General features: G+C 41.2%; 1 protein-coding gene across 1 annotated transcript in view; it reads left to right on the top strand.

Moving 5' to 3' along the window:
* LOC126252086 (neural-cadherin-like) overlaps positions 1 to 15,292 on the top strand; it is an 83,573-nt gene that overhangs the window by 56,511 nt on the left and 11,770 nt on the right. Inside the window, exon 11 of the mRNA XM_049952942.1 lies at positions 5,270 to 5,459. Coding sequence (XP_049808899.1) covers positions 5,270 to 5,459 — 190 coding nt within the window. The remainder of the gene's footprint in view (positions 1 to 5,269; positions 5,460 to 15,292) is intronic.

The raw sequence follows: 15,292 nt of genomic DNA on the forward strand, positions 1-15,292 counted from the left end.
ACTGCTCCGTGCAGCTCGCCTGGTGGGCCGGTTAACGTGACACACGGGTGGCAAAGTTTCAAATGATTCCTGAGCAAAGTCAAGCGTGTCCTGCCGATCCAATATGTCCATCACTTGTTGAAGGGAGAGATTGACTAGTTTCAAAATCTGTTCCCCGATACGAACATCAGAAACATTCTGTGCAATTGCATCACGTACCTTAGTATCTGAATAAGGGAGTCTGCATTGACACTCAAAAGCACAATCCCTAGTAAGGCCTTGCAAGGTTGCAACCCACTCCCGATTAGTCTGACCTGCCGTACGTTTTGTACGAAAGAAGGTATACCGTTTCGCAACTACATTGACTGATTCTTTGAAATATGCATCTAATGCCGACAAAATTTCTTGGTAGGACAGAGTTGCTACATCGCGTCGGGGAAATAATTTGACTATCACATGGTACGTGTTCACCCCGACTGATGATAACAAAAAAGGCTGCCGCTCGTTACCTTGAATTCTGTAGGCGGCGAGATGGAATCCAAATTGGCGTGACCACTCCGTCCAGCTTTCCAGGGCAGCATCAAAAGCTCGAAAAGTTGGTGCAACTGCGTGAACTGCGTGTTGTGGCTGCGTTAGCAGTGGAGCGGCTGCTGCCGCATCGTTTTGCATCGCACGTTGACCCTGGACGAGCTATCCAAGGGCATCCAGTAAGGCCTGAGTCTGCTGATTCTGTAAGCGATAAAATTCGGACAGTACATCTGGAGATTGTGGCGAAGCCATTACACAAGTAAATCAGGGCAATAGCGATAAGAATGCGGTTTTGCCTCATCGCCAATGTTGTGGTTGGCAGGAGAGCCAACACCGTGTTACTAGAGGAGGCTGAAATGCACGCGTTTTAGCTCACGCAGGCTGGCGTGAGGTCTAGAACATGATAAGGAAATTAGAATTTAGAAAAATGGACATAGCTGGTGGAATACTTAACTTTAATCCATTAATGATTAACGTCGCTCTTGACGGTACATGATTCACAATACCAATAGTAACTGATAATGGCGCCTTGCTAGGTCATAGCAAATGATGTAGCTGAAGGCTATGCTAAACTATCGTCTCGGCAAATTAGAATGTAAGTAGGCAGTGAACCATCGCTAACAAAGTCGGCTGTACAACTGGGGCGAGTGCTAGGAAGTCTCTCTAGACCTGCCGTGTGGCGGCGCTCGGTCTGTAATCACTGATAGTGGCGACACACGGGTCCGACGTATACTAACGGACCGCGGCCGATTTAAAGGCTACCACGTAGCAAGTGTGGTGTCTGGCGGTGACACCACACAAAGTTTCTTTGAACTATTCAGCAACTATATCTTCTGAGTCGGGGTTGCGGTAAAATCATCCAATTAATAGTTTAGTCCAATTGTCAGGTATAACCTCTACCCATACTATTTCACACGAACTATCTACTTCAGTTTCTCTAGAAGGCAAACTACTTCTGACAGCAATAAATACTCCACCACCAACTGTATTTAATCTATCCTTTCTCAACACTGATAGATTGTTTGAAAAAAATTAGGCTGAACTTATTTCCGGCTTTAGCCATCTCTCTGTACCTACTACTATTTGAGCTTCAGTGCTTTCTATTAGGGCTTGGAGCTCTGGATATTTCCCAACACAGCTACGACAATTTACAACTACAATACCAATTGTTTCTACAACTACCTTACTGTGTTTTACCTGCCCACATTTAGACGGACATCCCTTCTGTGATTCCCTGAGACCCTCTAACTTAAATAACCACCCAATCCCTTCCACACAGCCACCGCTACCCATGTAGCCGCCTCCCGTGTGTAGTGGACTCCTGACCTATTAAGCGGAACCTGGAAACACACCACCTGATGGCGCAAGTCAAGGAATTTGCAGCCTACATGGTCACAGAACTGCCTGAGGCTCTGATTCAGACCCTCTACTCGGCTCTGCACCAAAGGACAACAGTCAGTTCTATCGACAATGCTGCTGATGGTGAACTCTGCCTTAATCTCGGAAGCAAGACTGGCAATCCTTAACATTTCCTCTAGCCGCCCAAAACCAGACATAATCGGCTCCAATCCAAAGCGACACACGTCATTGGTACCGACATGAGCCACCACCTGCAGTTGGCTGCACCCTGTACTCTTCACGGCGTCCCGAAGCACCCTTTCCACATCCGGAATGACTCCCCCTGAAATGCACACAGAGTGCACATTGGCTTCCTTCCCCTCCTTGGCAGCCATGTTTCTAAGGGGCCCCATAATGCGCCTAATGTTGGAGCTCCCAACTACCAGCAAACCCACCCTCTGTGAATGCCCAGACCTTGCGGGCCGAGAAGCTTCCTCTGGAACACGGTGGATGACTGCATCCGGCTCAGAGACATCGTCAGCCACAGATAACGCCTGAAACCTGTTCGTCAAATGAACCGAGGAGGCCCTACGATTGGCCCCTCAGAAAGTTTTTCACTGCCTGCCAGACTTTGGAATGATCTCCCACTCGACCACAGCTGAGGGGTCAACCTCAGTGCAGGCAGTACCCGGGGCAGCCACAGCAGTGGGCCAATCAGAGGACCCGTGGGATGTGCTTGACATCCCTTGCATCCCCACATCCAATTCAACACAATGATGACCCTTGGCAGCAGCCTCAAGGTGTGTGACAGAAGTTGTTGCGGTCTTCAGTCCAGAGACTGGTTTGATGCAGCTCTCCGTGCTACTCTATCCTGTGCAAGCTGCTTCATCTCTCACTACTTACTGCAACCTACATCCTTCTGAATCTGTTTAGTGTATTCATCTCTTGGTCTCCCTCTAAGATTTTTATGCTCCACGCTGCCCTCCAATACTCAATTGATGATCCCTTGATGCCTCAGAATATGTCCTACCAACCGATCCCTTCTTCTAGTCAAGTTGTACCACAAATTTCTCTTCTCCCCAATTCTATTCAATACCTCCTCATTAGTTATGTAATCTACCCATCTAATCTTCAGCATTCTTCTGTAGCACCACATTTCGAAAGCTTCTATTCTCCTCTAGTCTAAACTATTCATCGTTCACGTTTCACTACCATACATGGCTACACTCCATAAAAATACTATCAGAAACAACTTCCTGACACTTAAATCTATACTCGATGTTAACAAATTTCTCTTCTTCAGAAACGCTTTCCTTGCCATTGCCACTCTACATTTTATAGCCTCTTTACTTCGACCAACATCAGTTACTCTGCTCCCCAAATAGCAAAACTCCTTTACTACTTTAAGTGTCTCATTTCCTAATCTAATTCCCTCAGCATTACCTCATTTAATTCAACTACATTCCATTATCCTTATTTTGCTTTTGTTGATGTTCATCTTATATCCCCCTTTCAAGACACTGTCCATTCCATTCAGATGCTCTTCCAAGTCCTTTGCTGTCTCTGACAGAATTACAATGTCATCGGCGAACCTCAAAGTTTTTATTTCTCCTCCATGGATTTTAATACCTACTCCGAATTTTTCTTTTGTTTCCTTTAATGCTTGCTCAATATACAGATTGAATAACATCGGGGATAGGCTACAACCCTATCTCACTCCTTTCCCAACTACTGCTTCCGTTTGATGTCCCTCCACTCTTACACCTGCCATATGGTTTCTGCACAAATTGTAAATAGCCTTTTGCTCCCTGTATTTTACCCCCTCCACCTTCAGAATTTGAAAGGGAGTATTCCAGTCAACATTGTCAAAAGCTTTCTCTAAGTCTACAAATGCTAGAAATGTAGGTTTGCCCTTCCTTAATCTATTTTCTAGGATAAGTCGTAGGGTCAGTATTGCTTCACGTGTTCCAACATTTCTATGGAATCCAAACTGATCTTTCCCAAGGTTGGCTTATTTACTAACAATCATTAATGTCCACAGAGTTCACAAGCTCCACATTGTTCCATCAAACACCACTGACAATATGCCATATTAATAAACATATCATGAGTCACATGCAATGACATGGCCTGTTTTTGTTCAAAAAGGCAATCTGCCATCTAAAAGTTGAAATTCTACCTCATGTTGTTATCTTGTCAACCGTTTTTCTTGACCTAAGCTAAAATGTTTGAAGTGCACAATGAGTACTTACCACTAGCAATCATTCCTGTTACTTCAGCTGGACCTTCAATAACTCAGTTACAACCTTCTGATGTGAGTGGTCGTAACTTCTTGCAGAATCATATTCAGCCTTTGAACACCTTTCACTATTTTTGCACCTCTGTCACAATGGGTATATGTATTTCAGTTTGGTCAATACCCCAGTGATCTGCAATGGTATTAAGCTCCCTTCCTATGTTATCTCTGGTGTGAGAATCTAGAAAAGACTTCGTAGCAAGAACTCCATGTTCCAGCTGGAATTCAGGACACAACCAACGGGTGTGAAACTCAGCAGGTGGGTTAATACCTTGTTGATCAGAGTAATAAAACAAGTCAAAACAAGAGAATAAAAGGTTAGTTAAGGCTTTGATACACAACTTGGATTTTTTTTTCCTTCTCCATCACCAGAATCTTGAATTCTACACTACAAACAAGTAGCAAACTTATTATTGTCTCTGTTCATATCAAAATATCCCCAAATTACATGTTTTGTAGTTTATCTTGAAATTAACAAATTATTTTCAACAGTAACCTAAAATAACAAGTGAAAGTACTCAGATAAGTCAAATAGTCAAGGTAGTTAATCAATATCACATTTGCTGACTTCACTAATGAATGAAGATGACTGAATTTATCTGAATCCATCCTGTCGTCTGCACCTGGCCTCTGCAGTTTCATTCAGACCTGCATATTATGGTGTGCTCTGAGCAATGTTCAGCTAAATATCTAGTTACCGGATATTCAGCTGTCTGGCTTAGGGATGAACAGCTATCCGGTATCCAGCCAAACTGCTATCCATTTCATCTCTAATTTTAATTTTGTCCACATTTTCTTCTTTTAAAATTACTAAAAGCTTTTCCTATTATTATATAAGAATTACTTTTGCTCTTGGATACTTGTTTCACATCAGTATCAACATTTATTTTTTGTTTTTATTTGCATTCTGTTTTTAACATTATCCATAACTAAGTTATGTCTACACTTCTGCATAAGTATTACTGTCACTACACATCATTTCAACTATCTTTGTGTAAGAAGTATATGTCATATTCATCTATGAGACTGTATTTTCACTTTTCATTTACTTTGTGTTCAGTAAGTATATTTTATGTCACATATAAATTTTCAGTAACAATGAACACCTCATAAAACTCTTATCAATAGGCTGTATGGATGACATTAGGTTGGATGGAAGGGTGCTCCCACTGCCTCCATCAGTGAATGTCACACAGTGGGGACAAGCAACTGCAGCTCTGAATGTGGAACATGGCTGTGGCTACTCTGACTGCAGTACTGGTTTTTGCCAAGAACCACTAATATACGCCAGTGAAATACTGAACAAATATCATTGCATGTAAGTCTCTTTCATATTTTGTTTCCAGTAATGGAACATAATTCTCTTCTGGTATGAATATGATTTTTCACAATGAAAGAGTAATATGTGAGGGTACAACTTTGACTAGATTTCATAGTGATGGTGAGACATACAGAGCAGAAAACGGAGACTGTATTTTCACTCTACAGCAGAGTGTGCACTGGAGATTCAATATCTGAAATCTTTCCCAGTAGTCATAGTGGTAGTTTGCAGCTCTTAAACTGGGAAAATCAAGGATGGAACACATCTAACGGAATATATCTGAACCACTTTTGTAAAGACAAAAGCTCTGTTGCGTCTGAAGTACAAACATTACTCTATGATAGCACAACCAGGACTGACTTTTTATATATTTCACTGTACAAAGTGTATAATATTTTGAATATATATGTAAACAGGTAAGGTAGAGAATACATGACACATTAAACAGGCAAATAGCCTTAAAATAGCATAAATAGTGGGATCTGCTATGAGAGTGGAATTTTAGATTTCCACTTTTACAATATATCTGAGATTTAGAAAAGTCTACCAAGAGCTTCCTGGAAACTTAAATTTTCTGATTTTTGGTTGTTTAACTAAAATTTTATTCTAGTAAAATAATACAATTTTGGAAACAGAAAAATTGTTCTACAAACCTATGACACTAGATTTTTGAAAGGCTTATATTTTAAGTTTTGAAGATATCAGAAAGCAACAGTTTTGAACATAAGTAATTTTTTAATTATAAATACTTCAGAATAAGTAAAATGTTCTTCAGATAGAAGAAAATGATGGATTTTAAATGTAGTATGTCAGCCATACAACAAACAGTTATTAGTGGGGTTCAATTCTAAGTGTACACATTTTAAGTAAATTGTAAATTTGGAACATTTAATTAAATAGAATGTTTCGGAATAAACTATTTATACTAATATTTCCTGCAGCATCTAAACTATACACTGAATAATAAGGTTTTGAAAAGTATAACTGGGGTAAGAATTTGTATATATCCTGTATGCATAGTTTACATATTATAAAGTACACCAAGTGATATGTGGACAATATGGAATAGATCATTGCCAGAAGTGAGTGAAAGTCTCAAAAAGACTGCAAATCATGTTTGCATTTACTGCAGTTCCAGTTTGCAACGAGATCTTCCAGGACTAACGGTATTACATCATATATGACGGGGCGGGTAACAAGAGTTAAAGGATATTTGAAAGGAAAAATGATAGTTCAGGTCAAATGTGAAATAATAGTAAGACAAAGAGGCATACACCAGTTACAAAATAGGGTAAGGCAGATGGTTTAAGCCATTTGCTCTGAGGCAGAAGTAAATTACTAGAGAGACAGGCAGATGGGATAAAGTCATCTGCCTGTAGGAGATGCCAAAGACAAGAGGGTGAGATTCATAAGTATCTCTCTGCAGCCATACACAAGAGGCAGTCACATGTCTTGTCTTCCATGCCTCATGAGTGGTTATTAACATATTGCTTAGCTACACTGCATCTTAGCATGGGTTCAACAGTGCCCTCAAACTTGGGCCCATCAATCCAGTACTCATAAAACAGCACATGTACTTGGCTAGAATGACTGGCAATAGAAAGTGAAATCTTAATGATAAATGAAAAAAATAAGAAATTTATTAATTTTAAGGGGACCATGTGATGGCTGACAGGCCTGGATTGTACTGTATTACAGGTAAATGCACATAATAAAGAGCAAAAAGGAAGAAAAATAGTATTTATATTAGTAGTGGTGTAATTACAACAGAATTAAAATAATATGCAAATACTGACAAGAGAATAGTACAAACTGACAATGAAGCAATTGAACCAGTGTGTATTTTTTATGCAGGTGACAGACACACAAACGATCACAAACATACACACAAAATTCAAGCTTTCGCAACAAACTGTTGCCTCATCAGGAAAGAGGGAAGGAGAGGGAAAGACGAAAGGATGTGGGTTTTAAGGGAGAAGGTAAGGAGTCATTCCAATACCGGGAGCGGAAAGACTTACCTTAGGGGGAAAAAAGGACGGGTATACACTCACACACACACACACATATCCATCCACACATATACAGGCACAAGCAGACATCTCACAAGCAGACATATTTAAAGACAAAGAGTTTGGGCAGAGATGTCAGTCGAGGCAGAAGTGCAGAGGCAAAGATGTTGTTGAATGACAGGTGAGGTATGAGCGGCGGCAACTTGAAATTAGCGGAGATTGAGGCCTGGTGGATAACGAGAAGAGAGGATATATTGAAGAGCAAGTTCCCATCTCCGGAGCTCGGATAGGTTGGTGTTAGTGGGAAGTATCCAGATAACCCGGACGGTGTAACACTGCGCCAAGATGTGCTGGCCGTGCACCAAGGCATGTTTAGCCACAGGGTGATCCTCATTACCAACAAACACTGTCTGCCTGTGTCCATTCATGCGAATGGACAGTTTGTTGCTGGTCATTCCCACATAGAATGCATCACAGTGTAGGCAGGTCAGTTGGTAGATCACGTGGGTGCTTTCACACGTGGCTCTGCCTTTGATCGTGTACACCTTCCGGGTTACAGGACTGGAGTAGGTGGTGGTGGGAGGGTGCATGGGACAGGTTTTACACTGGGGGCGGTTACAAGGGTAGGAGCCAGAGGGTAGGGAAGGTGGTTTGGGGATTTCATAGGGATGAACTAACAGGTTACGAAGGTTAAGTGGACGGCGGAAAGACACTCTTGGTGGAGTGGGGAGGATTTCATGAAGGATGGATCTCATTTCAGGGCAGGATTTGAGGAAGTCGTAACCCTGCTGGAGAGCCACATTCAGAATCTGATCCAGTCCCGGAAAGTATCCTGTCACAAGTGGGGCACTTTTGTGGTTCTTCTGTGGGAGGTTCTGGGTTTGAGAGGATGAGGAAGTGGCTCTGGTTATTTGCTTCTGTACCAGCTCGGGAGGGTAGTTGCGGGATGCGAAAGCTGTTGTCAGGTTGTTGGTGTAATGCTTCAGGGATTCCGGACTGGAGCAGATTCGTTTGCCACGAAGACCTAGGCTGTAGGGAAGGGACCGTTTGATGTGGAATGGGTGGCAGCTGTCATAATGCAGGTACTGTTGCTTGTTGGTGGGTTTCATGTGGACGGACGTGTGAAGCTGGCCATTGGGCAGGTGGAGGTCAACATCAAGAAAAGTGGCATGGGATTTGGAGTAGGACCAGGTGAATCTGATGGAACCAAAGGAGTTGAGGTTGGAGAGGAAATTCTGGAGTTCTTCTTCACTGTGAGTCCAGATCATGAAGATGTCATCAATAAATCTGTACCCAACTTTGGGTTGGCAGGCCTGGGTAACCAAGAAGGCTTCCTCTAAGCGACCCATGAATAGGTTGGCGTACGAAGGGGCCATCCTGGTACCCATGGCTGTTCCCTTTAATTGTTGGTATGTCTGGTCTTCAAAAGTGAAGAAGTTGTGGGTCAGGATGAAGCTGGCTAAGGTAATGAGGAAAGAGGTTTTAGGTAGGGTGGCAGGTGATCGGCGTGAAAGGAAGTGTTCCATCGCAGCGAGGCCCTGGACATGTGGGATATTTGTGTATAAGGAAGTGGCATCAATTGTTACAAGGATGGTTTCTGGGGGTAACGGATTGGGTAAGGATTCCAGGCGTTCGAGAAAGTGGTTGGTGTCTTTGATGAAGGATGGGAGACTGCATGTAATGGGTTGAAGGTGTTGATCTACGTAGGCAGAGATACGTTCTGTGGGGGCTTGGTAACCAGCTACAATGGGGCGGCCGGGATGATTGGGTTTGTGAATTTTAGGAAGAAGGTAGAAGGTAGGGGTGCGGGGTGTCGGTGGGGTCAGGAGGTTGATGGAGTCAGATGAAAGGTTTTGTAGGGGGCCTAAGGTTCTGAGGATTCCTTGAAGCTCCACCTGGACATCAGGAATGGGATTACCTTGGCAAACTTTGTATGTGGTGTTGTCTGAAAGCTGACGCAGTCCCTCAGCCACATACTCCCGACGATCAAGTACCACAGTCGTGGAACCCTTGTCCGCCGGAAGAATGACGATGGACCGGTCAGCCTTCAGATCACGGATAGCCTGGGCTTCAGCAGTGGTGATGCTGGGAGTAGGATTAAGGTTTTTTAAGAAGGATTGAGAGGCAAGGCTGGAAGTCAGAAATTCCTGGAAGGTTTGGAGAGGGTGATTTTGAGGAAGAGGAGGTGGGTCCCGCTGTGACGGAGGACGGAACTGTTCCAGGCAGGGTTCAATTTGGATAGTGTCTTGGGGAGTTGGATCATTAGGAGTAGGAGTAGGATTAGGATCTGCTTGTGTCTGTATATGTGTGGATGGATATGTGTGTGTGTGCGAGTGTATACCTGTCCTTTTTTCCCCCTAAGGTAAGTCTTTCCGCTCCCGGGATTGGAATGACTCCTTACCCTCTCCCTTAAAACCCACATCTTTCGTCTTTCCCTCTCCTTCCCTCTTTCCTGATGAGGCAACAGTTTGTTGCGAAAGCTTGAATTTTGTGTGTGTGTTTGTGTTTGTTTGTGTGTCTATCGACCTGCCAGCGCTTTTGTTCGGTAAGTCACATCATCTTTGTATATAGGGAAACATTCCACGTAGGAAAAATATATCTAAAAACAAAGATGATGTGACTTACCAAATGAAAGTGCTGGCAGGTCGACAGACACACAAACGAACACAAACATACACACAAAATTCAAGCTTTCGCAACAAACTGTTGCCTCATCAGGAAAGAGGGGAAGGAGAGGGAAAGACGAAAGGATGTGGGTTTTAAGGGAGAGGGTAAGGAGTCATTCCAATCCTGGGAGTGGAAAGACTTACCTTAGGGGGAAAAAAGGACAGGTATACACTCGCACACACACACATATCCATTCACCTGGTCCTACTCCAAATCCCATGCCACTTTCCTTGACGTTGACCTCCACCTGTCCAATGGCCAGCTTCACACGTCCGTCCACATGAAACCCACCAACAAGCAACAGTACCTGCATTATGACAGCTGCCACCCATTCCACATCAAACGGTCCCTTCCCTACAGCCTAGGTCTTCGTGGCAAACGAATCTGCTCCAGTCCGGAATCCCTGAAGCATTACACCAACAACCTGACAACAGCTTTCGCATCCCGCAACTACCCTCCCGAGCTGGTACAGAAGCAAATAACCAGAGCCACTTCCTCATCCTCTCAAACCCAGAACCTCACACAGAAGAACCACAAAAGTGCCCCACTTGTGACAGGATACTTTCCGGGACTGGATCAGATTCTGAATGTGGCTCTCCAGCAGGGTTACGACTTCCTCAAATCCTGCCCTGAAATGAGATCCATCCTTCATGAAATCCTCCCCACTCCACCAAGAGTGTCTTTCCGCTGTCCACCTAACCTTCGTAACCTCTTAGTTCATCCCTATGAAATCCCCAAACCACCTTCCCTACCCTCTGGCTCCTACCCTTGTAACCGCCCCCGGTGTAAAACCTGTCCCATGCACCCTCCCACCACCACCTACTCCAGTCCTGTAACCCGGAAGGTGTATACGATCAAAGGCAGAGCCACGTGTGAAAGCACCCACGTGATCTACCAACTGACCTGCCTACACTGTGATGCATTCTATGTGGGAATGACCAGCAACAAACTGTCCATTCGCATGAATGGACACAGGCATCTTTGTTTTATATATATATATATATATATATATATATATATATATATATATATATATATATATAGAGGGAAACATTCCGCGTGTGAAAAATATATATTTAAAAACAAAGATGATGTGACTTACCGAATGAAAGTGCTGGCAGGTCGATAGACACACAAACAAACACAAACACAAACACACATAATAGAGGGAAACATTCCACGTAGGAAAAATATATCTAAAAACAAAGATGATGTGACTTACCAAATGAAAGTGCTGGCAGGTCGACAGACACACAAACAAACACAACCATACACACAAAATTCAAGCTTTCGCAACAAACTGTTGCCTCATCAGGAAAGAGGGAAGGAGAGGGAAAGACGAAAGGATGTGGGTTTTAAGGGAGAGGGTAAGGAGTCATTCCAATCCCGGGAGCGGAAAGACTTACCTTAGGGGGAAAAAAGGACGGGTATACACTCGCGCACACACACACACACATATCCATCCACACACATACAGACACAAGTAGACATATTTAACTTACTTGATGACCCATTTATTACAAAAATTCATTAATCTGTCTTGAAACAAGACACTTTCAAGAAATGAAATAGCACAATGTAGTATTTCAAAATATCATTATTTTGAATACTCTCATGAGCATAAAGGTATTGTGAAAACAACTGAGTACATAAGATGAGATGGTTTTCAAAGTTTGAATACTTTTATCCTCAAGAAAACTAATGAAGTATCTTTACTTAGTAAAGAAGCTTATCTGCAAGGAAAAATACCCATCAAAAATTGCAGAATTGAAGACTTAAAGACTTAAAGAAAGTTATGCCATATATTGTAGAAAAACACAAAGGCTTTTATGATCTACTTTTACAGTGGCCAGTAGCTTCTGTTTCTCACAATGATAATGAATAAGATTCAGAAATACAAGTTGTTGTAATGCAATAATATTCATCAACTATTTGTGTTTGTAATATGTGCTAACAGATATTACTGTTTAATAAAAATCTGCTTTGCCTGAAGCAAAAACATGCTTCAAATTTTTTGGGGAATTAAAAGGTATGCAAGTCAACAAGGTAAAATATTTTTTTCTGGTTTCCTATCAGGTGTTATGCTTCAACACTGTAACTGATTGTAGATCTATGTACACATTTTAATATGTAAAATTTGCAAAGCACTATTTAATAACACACTAGAAAATAAGTTTATTTTGTTTTTCTTAAAACTATGAAAAAATGAGTAGTGTATCTTTTAACAATCACCCTTTCATATACTGAACTGTACCCAAGACCCATTCTTAGAGCTATCTAGTGAGACTCTGTTTCCTATGTTAAATATGAAGTGAACCACTAATACATTATTCCAAAAAAATTGTATATTAATGACTTTTTGGATAATATTAATAGTAATCTCAGATTTTCTGCAGATGACACAGTTATCTATAATGAAGTAGTGCCTGAAAGAAGTTGCACATATCTTGATAAGATTTCAAAGTGCACAATTTCAAATGGTGCAAAGACTGGCAACTTGCTTTAAATGTTCAGAAATGTAAAATTGTGCACCTCACAAAACAAAAACATAGCTTATGACTATAATACCAGTGAGACATATCTGCAACCAGTCATCTCACACAAATACCTGTGTGTAATAATTTGTAGGTATATGAAATAAAATGATCACACAGTCGCAGTTGTAGGTAAAGCAAGTGGCAGACTGTGGTTCATCTAAAGAATACCAGGGAAATGCAAATAGTCTACAAAAGAGACTGGATACAAAACACTTGTGCAGCCCATCCTAGAATATTGTGTGTTGGACACACACCAAATAAGACTAACGGAGACAGTGTCATGGAGATGTTGAAAGAACTCAACTGGTGGATTCTTGAAGGCAGACACTATCCCATGAAAACCTACTTTGACAGTTTCTAAAACCAACTTTAAGGGGAGTTAGAACAGAAAAAAAGTTTTTTACATTTTTATCCCATTATAAAATTTGTAATTTCCTTAAGAAATTGATATACAACCACTTATAAACTTACTATTTAGAATATTTTTGAAGCATAGCTTCAAGATTTTAAAAAAAATATAATTCTTTATGCAGAAGGCTGTGGATTGCAGTATTACAACAGCAAAATTATTTTGTTTGTATTGATAGCACTGTTGAAAACAGTATAGTAGTTTTTCATAATATAAACCCATGTAGTATGTACGAGTTCAAAGAATTCTTTTGCTATGATGACCAGTGTGGACACCAGAAGGTGGTTGACTTTCAGATTCTGAAAAAACATTGTTATGAATGTAAATGATTGAAACAGGTAGTTCACATCTGTGACAGGAACCATGAAGGAACAAGTGGTGAAATGGAGGGCTCTGCATATACTGAAATTTTGAGTCGAGCCATGAGTGAAATGGGTGTTTGTTATTCAAGTGTCTTAGAGGACGGGGATGCAAAAGCAAATGTAATAGTACTCAGCATTAAGATGATAATATTATCACAGAGCTGGAATCTGTGGATCATGTTCAGAAGAGGATGGGCACCAGGCTGAGGAAGCTGAAACTAAGTTTGAGAAACAAGAAACTTTCTGAGGCTAAAACTATAAGGGGTAGGCTGGCAGTCAAAATTATTAACGGAATACAACAACACTAGAGGATGGAGATCAGGAATAATACTGATAAGTATGGACCACCTTCTCCACAAACTGTCAGATGGCAAACCATTACATCAACTTCGCCCTCACGGACCAGATTCATTATGCAAGTAACACAACATCCAGTGCTCAAATACTTCATACAACCAGAAACATTCCATCCCGACAGCAGTTATAGAAGTCATAAAACCCATTTACAAAGCTTGGGCACATCCCAACTGTTTGAAAATGTGTCTACATAAGAATCCAAACGTGTCTTTCAACAATCTCAGATGGACTCACATACCAAAAAAGTTTTGGTTGGGAGGAGGCACTCAAATGGGGAGTCTGTGATGCTACTACTGCTTTTAATGATAACGACATTAGTAAGGTGAAAGTGCTACAGTATATGAGAAATTATTCCTGGAGAAAACAGCACCAGAGAAATTTTACAAATACACAGTTCACATTCATAAAGCACAGTGTGCACCAGAAATGATCACTAGGGAATATAGAAGATAGAAAAAAATGAGATCCATGGAAAATGGTTAAAAGGGTGATACACAATACTGAACAGGGTGTGTCTGAGATAGTACAAACAAAGAAATACAACATATATTCAATAATTTTTAGTCATTTCAGATTTTAGAAGCTGTTTCTGAAAATTAAGCTTTTACTTGCATTATTCACCAAATTTTAGAAAGAACTTGAGTAGAATATTCAAATTTTCATGAAGCTGACACATGGATATACTGAGTCTCCCGAACTAAAATAAAAACATAATGCCAAATATAATTAAAACTATTTTGGAGAGAGTGAAAAAAATTATAAAAAATTTTAACTATATCCACTGATGCCCAGAATTAAAGCAACAAACAGAAATTTTGCTAGGTTGTATTCTTTTTGCCACAAAGCAGTGTAAACAGGAGGTAGTAAAGTAGAAACAATGTAAAGAACATGGAATGTTATCAACTGCAACACGTATAACAGTAGACGAAAATGTTCTTCATTTTTTCCCAACTTAAAAGATTTGCACACACATTCTGTCAACTGGTTAATGTGCTCAGTACGGGGTGTGACCACCTCTGGCACCAATACAGGCCTGACAACAATGGGACATGCTGTGAATGATGTCGTCAATTTCATGTTGAGGCAATAATGCACATTCTTCCTGCTGCACTGTTCACAAGTCTTGGAGAGTTGTTGGGGGATGCTGATGTGATGCAACCTGTCTCCCTAGTGCGTCTCAGACATGTTAATTGAGATTCAATTCAGGAGATTAAATCTTACTTATTCACCTGTACAATTTTCATGAAGGGTTATTCAGCATAATCCCTGCCCACACCATTAGAGATCCTCCTTGATATCAGTCTCTTTCCATAATGTTTGGGTCCCAAAACTGTGTTCCACCTGCCCTTCAGTGTGAATCTGTCAAGAATTGCTTCCAGACCAAATCGAGACTCATTTGTGAAAGCAACATTGGCCCACCATTCGATTGTCCAAGTAGCATGTTGACATCTCCACTCTACACTTTACCCTCTTTGAAGACATTACAGAG

The sequence above is a fragment of the Schistocerca nitens genome, chromosome 4 (assembly GCF_023898315.1).
Source record: "Schistocerca nitens isolate TAMUIC-IGC-003100 chromosome 4, iqSchNite1.1, whole genome shotgun sequence".
NCBI classification, from domain to species: Eukaryota; Metazoa; Arthropoda; class Insecta; order Orthoptera; family Acrididae; genus Schistocerca; species Schistocerca nitens.